Source organism: Chionomys nivalis, chromosome 16 (genome assembly GCF_950005125.1).
Source record: "Chionomys nivalis chromosome 16, mChiNiv1.1, whole genome shotgun sequence".
Taxonomy (NCBI): Eukaryota; Metazoa; Chordata; class Mammalia; order Rodentia; family Cricetidae; genus Chionomys; species Chionomys nivalis.
The window spans coordinates 58,988,026-58,995,263 of NC_080101.1; the positions used below are offsets into that span (position 1 = coordinate 58,988,026).

A 7,238-nucleotide genomic window follows, 5' to 3' on the forward strand; every position below is an offset into this window, starting at 1 on the left:
ATGGAGGTAGATGACTAAACACCATATATAATATGGAATAGACTGGAGTCGTTAACTGATAGCCCTGTTGTGATTTTAATACATCAATTCAAAATGGAAATGGGAATTGTAATCTCCCAGGTCTATTGGCTCCTCGCCAGGATTCCATTCCCCCACTCCACCTGAACCACCCAGAAGCCTATCACCTTCAAGACATTAAAAAAGAGAGAGTGCAAGATATTTCTTTAAAAGAAATTATGAAATTTCAAAAATGAGTCCATAAGCTCAGTGTGGTAGCACTCATGTAGGTGGAGGCAGAAAGACCAGGAGCTTAAGGTATGCCTCCTCCACATACAGAGTTTGAGGTCAGCCTGGGCCAAAAAAAAACAAAAACAAAAACAAAAAAAATGGGTGGGGGGAGAGGAATGGTAGGAAGGAGGGAGGGAGAAAGAGAGGGAGGGAGGGAGGGAGGGAGGGAGGGAGGGAGGGAGGGAGGGAGGGAGGGAGGGAGGGAGGGAGGGAGGGAGGGAAGCGAGAGAGTAAGAAGGGATGGATCCCTTTGTCCTTCCCCAAAGCGCTCCTGGCAGATCACAATTGCAGCCATTACCCTTGTGACAAGGATGACATGTTAGACATTTCTCACGTCCGCAGCTTTCTGCAAACGGCACTAGCAGCCATCCAAGCCTAGGTCCCAGCAAGCTGAATGGAAGGAAGCTCAAAGCTGATCAGTACACTGTAGCACCACTGGAAACAGGGCTTGCTAAATTTAGACACGCTTGGCAGAATCATCCTAACACCTTCCGTCATAGGCTTGTGTCAGACAGTGTGTACATGGCGCCGGCAACGGTGAGAACAGAGCTACAGATCTCAAGACAGACCTGTGGGTGAAGCCACGGAGCAAAAGCTTGCATGGCGTCTCACATTTGAAACCCAAATGCCTGCCTCCCATCCCTCCCGGAGACCCAACAGCTATTGCGCAATTTCAAAGTCCAAACTTCTCTTTGTATCTTCTTTGCTTTCTCATCAGGGAGGGGCCTGGTTGCTGCCCAAGGAAAAGGAAGCCTCTAGTGTCATCTGCCAGCGCGGGCTTTGCCTTCTCCTCTCCTCTCCGCCACTCTTGGGATCAAGGCAAACTCCTTCTGAGTGAAGAAGCAATATCCCTTCATGGCAGGATCTTGAAGGCACTCTTCTGTGGCCAACTACTGCCTGTCATGGTCGTATTTTGTTCTAACATAAAGCATATGTCTGCTTCCCCACACACAGCTCAGGAGCACAGTGCAACCCAAGGGTTAAAGAAATTCCTTAGAAACAAAAAGACTCCTGGTGCTGTGCAGGTGCAGAATTATAACCTGCCACTGCTCGTCAGAGTGCTGCACCAAGCCTTCTCCCTGGGCTCGGGAACCAGGCCATTGTAGTCCTGCTTTCTCATGACAACAAACGCAAATAGATATATAAGATTTTCTATCTTATCAGCAAAGAGCTGAGCACACAGTGGGTGCGTTCAGCAGCTTCTAGTCAAACAATCAACAGAGTTTTAAATGATTTTTATCCTTCCAAGAGTGCAGATCCCAGGCTGAACTCAAACTCTCGAGTCCAAGCCAGACAGTTCAGAACCAGGCCACCTGACTGACCAGCAGACGCGCTCTGTTTCCTCCTGGGAGGCCGAGAAAGCTCTGCAGTCTAACAAAGTCACCTCGTTTGACGTTACCGATTCACACAGCCTAGAATTCCAAGAATAATGGGACTGGCAAACAGAAGAAAGCCAATCATCAGGCAAAATGAACACCAAGAAACCTGAGATTTTTCTCAACCAGCAGGAGAAAGGCTAAGGATGAGACACGCGGCGGCATACTTTGTTCTTTGTCGTTTTTTATTTAGTCACAACACATCAGTACAACAGGGATCAGACCCAGCTCAGCGGAGGCTCTTCAAACTATACCTGCTAAAGGAACAAGCCTGTAAAAGAACACTTCTAAAGCCCAAATCAAAATTTAAAAAAAAAAATCAAAGAGAAGGCAGAGAAGCCCTTTTGAGTATCGCAAGAACCACATTCTCATGCACCAGAAGGAAAACACAACAGAAAGATTTCCAGTAAAAAGAAAACATGGCACTTCCGGGGGAGATGGGGTTATGCGTTTAACAGGCGCTGAGCTGACTACTTGCGCACAAGAGTCGCTTACGCAGGTTAACACTTGTGAACTTGAGATCTGTGAGACTGAAAATGCATTGTATCGCTCGGGGCTGCAAAGTGCAGGCATGTTCTACATAATTGTCGAGCTTGCTGCCAACACTTCAAATGTGGACGTAGCCTCCCAGCGGCTTTCCTGACCTGAATTTTAGCTCGCAGAGCCTGCCAGGCCACAGTAGCTGGTCTCTGGATTCAGGGTCATGATAAGTTTGGGCATTCACCTCGCTGCTCTAAGGGGCAAGGGCTAGTGTTTCTAGAATAAAGCTGTTCATCTGATTTGTCAACGCTTTGTTTGGAAATACAATGCTTTGCGGACCTCCTCCCCATCCCACCCCAGCCAAAGAATATCACTTATACACTTTAATCTGTCGAAATAGTAACAAAATCATGTTAACATTGAGCATACTGGTTTGGGAATTCTCAAAAAGACTGCAACTCATACAAGCCAGGAAAGAGACCCCAAACTGTAACGTTAAAATTCCCCAAACTGAGGCCAAAGGAATCATTCTAGGACAGACAGGTTACAAAGTAAACTATGCACAGAACAGACAATGGATCACAAAGTGTTCGTTTATAATCATTACCTCAAATGAGTGTTTTAAACAAAAATTAACAACTAATTTTTTTTAATTGCTAATACATGACATGATAAAAAAATTTAAAGAAAAAAAGTAAACCAACAAACCTTTACTCTTTAGAAAAAAATTCATCTGAAAGTGTACCTTTTTCCTTACTTTTACTGACGACTTTAAGGTGGTGTTGGCAACTGTCCCCGCGCACCTGGGATTTTAAGCTTTCCCCTCCCTTGTTCTACAGCATCAGTTCTTTAGAAAGCTCCAATCTCCGTGCCCCAAGGTCTATAGGGTTTGCCAAGGTTTGCTGCCTGCGTGGGTGTCGAAGGGCTCAGTAGGTGGAAGGAGCTGAAGGAGAAGGGAAAGGCTGAGAGCGACGCCACGGAGGAGAGCAGCGGCGGCGACAGTTTGGAGGCCGAGGTCACCACGGGGAGCACCGGTCCCAGGCTGCCACTAGGGGGCGCTCGCAAGGCCGGCGCCTCCGAATGGGCTGAGGCCAGCCTGCCCTGGTGATGCGGCTCCGTGGGTGACGCAGTGGTGCCAGCATTGCCGTGGCCATTCTGGGGCAGCAGCAGCGGGTGTGCGACGTGTGGGTGATGTCCGAAGGCGCTCCCCCAGGGAATGTGTCCGAGGCCCGCATGAGCGCCGCTCGCGGCTTCCCGCTGGGAGGCGTAGTTGTTGAGATGTGACACCAGGCGAACCCGAAGCGGGTCAGAGGCATCGAGTCCTTCAATGATGCTCAGATAACGGGCAACTTCGGCTAGGCATTCCCGAAACCCCAAACTCCGATAGTCCATAGCCAGGGCGTGCGCGTCAAAATAACCTGAGCAAAAACAAAAGAAAATCTTCAAGGCTTAGCTCATTTCCCGCATTTCTTCCAGCCCAAAGGCAGCCTTCCCAGCAACTACACACACTACATCACAGATCCTGGGTCCTGGAAGAGCAAATACTTTGGAGCTGCCCAAAATCTTTGCATTAATCAACATTATATATTTGCTAATGCAAGTTCAAAGCCCAATTAGAAGTTGCTGGGCAGAAACTGGAATTATACCCGAGCAGCAGAAGAAACTATGCTCTTTCCTTTCATGTCTTCCCTCAACAACAACAAAAAATACATCAAGGACAGAGAAACCACAGAGGAGTGAAATTCATTAGACACACAGATGTAAGCTATCATCGTGAAGCTTTTAGGCACTTGGTCCTTGGTGAAGAACTTGGGGGCTGGAGACAGACACAGGCTTCAGTCTCCCACCTTCTGTTCGAACTGTCCTCTATTTAGCCACAACAGGTCTCTTTCCTCCAGATTCTTTTGGCAATTCATTTTTTAAATCCTATATATGAAATTCAGACTACATAGCTGCTGTTTTTAATAAGCCATTTCCCAAGCTTTTCTTAAATAGCAACAGACAAATGTGAGTGACTTGACCTAAATCACGGCTGTCACAACTGGAGGAACTTAGAGACGTCGGCCACTTGCTGGCACTAACTGGGCTGGGGCGATATGTTCACTGTCCAAGCACCGATGCGATGCGCTGCTGAATGCGCACCGTTCTCTCCCCACCCCCAAAGCAAAAAGACAGGTACTGCACCAATCCCAGACTGCGCTCGCTGCCCCCTCCACACCGACCACGCAGACTCCCCGGGCAGAACTGGAGAGGCCTACATACCTTTCCCTCCTGCCGTGTGCAGCATCTTCAGGTGGTCCACAGTCATCTGCAAGATCTCTGCTTTTTCCAGTTTAGCAGATCCCTAAAGAGATGACAAAGGGCTTATTTGACCCAAGTGCTTTTGGAGAACTTAAAACATGCATGCTTATACACAAATACGCAAGGTTCAAACGTAAACTAAATCAAATGAAATTATTTGTACAGAAAATCTGTTGGAATTTGGTGTCTGGACGTACAATGACATGAAAAGGCTTTTATTCCAAGACACAGATAACGCTCGGAGCATGGAGGGGTGGGAATCAGAAGGTGCAGATGGCTACACCAGGCGCCCGCTCTACCTACTGCCTCCATTACCTGCTTCTCAAAAGCACTGGGTACCAGCCTCCTCAGCTCAGACAAACTGTTATTGATTCGGTCTCTTCGGCGCTTCTCAATTATCTGTGAGAAGCAGACAAAAACAAAGGAGGACATTTTCATTATGACTGCAAATTCCAAAGAGAAGAAACTTGGTTCTTTCCGTTAACTAACACAGTAATATGCATATATATTTAAAGGTGGGGGGGGGTACTCACGCCTCTCCTTCTTTTCCTGGCCAAAACCTGGGACGATGTCGTTGGGGACATGGAACCCAACGCGGAACTCAAGTTTCTGTAAGATAGGAAGCAATTGCCTTAAGGAAGGATGGGGACTGTACTCAGATTTCTTTGGCAACTTGAAATGGGGAGAGCAAGGATTGTATCTCATAGCCAGCAGCAGCCGCCCCACGACTCAGGGCAATGGGAACCGAGAACCAGTGCACCCCAGTCTCTCCTCCCACTCTGGCTCGGCCGGGCGCCGCCAACTCACCCATTCTCGTCCGCACTCTCCTTCTCCACCTCGATGGTCTCGTCCAGCTCGCTATCAGAGGAGCTGTAGTCCGGGTGAGCTCTCTTCATGCTGGCGGAGCGCGGGCTCCGACGAGGGTCGCGCGGCGGGCGGGCAGGGAGGAGTTAACAGCAGCGGCCGCTCGGCGCTCGGCTGCGGGCGGTGCGCGCACACTGATCCCACTCACGCTCAGCCTCCGGTTAAAACTCAACCATCCCTTTCCCACGCTGCGCCCCTTCCCAGAGCCCGAGGGAGGGCGGGGGAGGCGGGGAGGTGCGGGGGCAGAGGCGGGGCCGCGGCTCCAGGGCAACAGCCGGCTCCGGCCAATCGGCGCCTCGCTGCGCGGATTGGCAGCCGCCCGGGGGCGGGACGAGCGGCGGCCGAGGCGGACTGCGCGCCGCCCCCGGAGCCCGCCCCTGCCCGGCGGCAGCGCGTCGGCTCCGCGGGAGCTCGGCTGGGGGCCGCGGGCGGCGCGGGCGGCGGTGGGCCGGCGGCGGGCAGGAGCTGGGGGCCGGCCCGGGACACCAGCCCGGCGCTAGCCACCGCCCCGCCCCACCCCGCGCGCCCGGATTGGCCTGGCCGTGGGCCAGGGCCGCGCCTGCAGCGCCGCCGGTGAGCCGCACGCGCCGTGGGCCGTGGGAAAGTGCCGGCGCCCCGGCCGCCAGCCAATCCGGACGGACGGCGACGGCGGCCGCGCTGGCGGCGGCGGCGGCAGCCCTGGGCGTCCGCATGAATGGAGAAGAATGGCCGGGCGGGGAGCGGGGCCGCGGGGCTGCACGAGGGCGTGCCTGCCGGGCTCCTCGTGTGAACCTGTAATCGGAGTCCGGGCGCCGGCGAGCCCCGGAAGCCGCCGCCCGCGTCCCCGCTCTCCGCCCGGCTGCTGGTGCTGCTCGGCGGGAGGCGCGCTCAGGCAGCGGGCTTGGGCGGGTCCTGCAGGGAACAGTCGCCTGGGGCGCAGTTCGTGTAGGTGGTGGCCACCAGCTCTGGAAGCAGAGACTGTGGGGCTGCGTCCCTTTGGGTTCTGGGAGCCTGTGAAGCTAGACTCTCCTGCGGGGCTTAGCTCGGGGATGGAATGAATTCCCCTGTGCATCTAATTTCCGGGGAAGTGGACTGCTTGTTTTCTCTGTTAACTTGAAGGAGGGGTAGCTGTCCCCTGAGACATTCATTATGTTGGGATTTTTGTTGTTGTTTTGGTTTGGTTTGGTCCTCCCCCTCAAGAGTTGGCGGCCAGATCCTCTCAGCAGGCGACAGGGTGGCGGCCTGGGTGTTTGCTTCGGAGGCTGACCTCACTGCGGGAATGCACGTTTCTCACCAGCACTGCACACACACACACACACACACACACACACACACCTCCCTTTGGTCTCAGTTGGGGCGGGTGTTAGGGGTGTTATATGAAGTTCTGCGCACCCTCCCCTCCTCCCCTACCAAGAAGTTCGACTTTTAAAAATATTTTAAATTTAAGGATTGGTCCTTAGTCCAGAATTCATAGAAGTAGATGACCAGGAGAAAACCCTATCTTTATCTGTCTGTAAAGCAAAGCTTCATAAATGTTCAGGAGAATAAAAGAAACTCATCACCTTTGCAAGCAGTTTGGTTTCTAGACTTGATGAGCTCCGAGCTCAGACTGAGGACCTAAACCCAGTTCCCAGTCCTTCTCTCCATCTGCACACAGTTTGGGCCTCCTCCTAGCTCCTATTAAAGATCTTACAGCACATCACCCTGACGTCCAGCTCTTCGGCCCCCCTGTGCTCCTCTAAATGGGTGAGGTCCCTCCATCTTGGCTAGAGCAGATATCCCAAGACATACTGCTTCTGAGTGGTCAATCCAGGGTCAGCTTCCGAGCCTGCTTCCCCTGCTGTGTCACAGCTGAGCTTCTACAAGGCTGCTGTCACAGCCTGGAAGCTCACCTCGAAACATCTTCACACACCACACTGCTTGGTCCAAACAGAAGACAAGGCAAACCAT

General features: G+C 52.3%; 1 protein-coding gene across 1 annotated transcript; it reads right to left on the reverse strand.

The window, feature by feature from the left end:
• Positions 1-1,828: 1,828 nt before the first annotated feature.
• On the reverse strand, positions 1,829-5,610 carry Hey1 (hes related family bHLH transcription factor with YRPW motif 1). The gene is made up of 5 exons (XM_057790562.1): positions 5,253-5,610; positions 4,979-5,054; positions 4,761-4,844; positions 4,407-4,488; positions 1,829-3,562 (listed from the first exon to the last, which is right to left on the reverse strand). Exons 1-5 carry the CDS (start codon positions 5,339-5,341, stop codon positions 2,994-2,996), a joined length of 900 nt encoding a protein of 299 aa, XP_057646545.1. The 5' UTR covers positions 5,342-5,610; the 3' UTR covers positions 1,829-2,993.
• Positions 5,611-7,238: the final 1,628 nt, after the last annotated feature.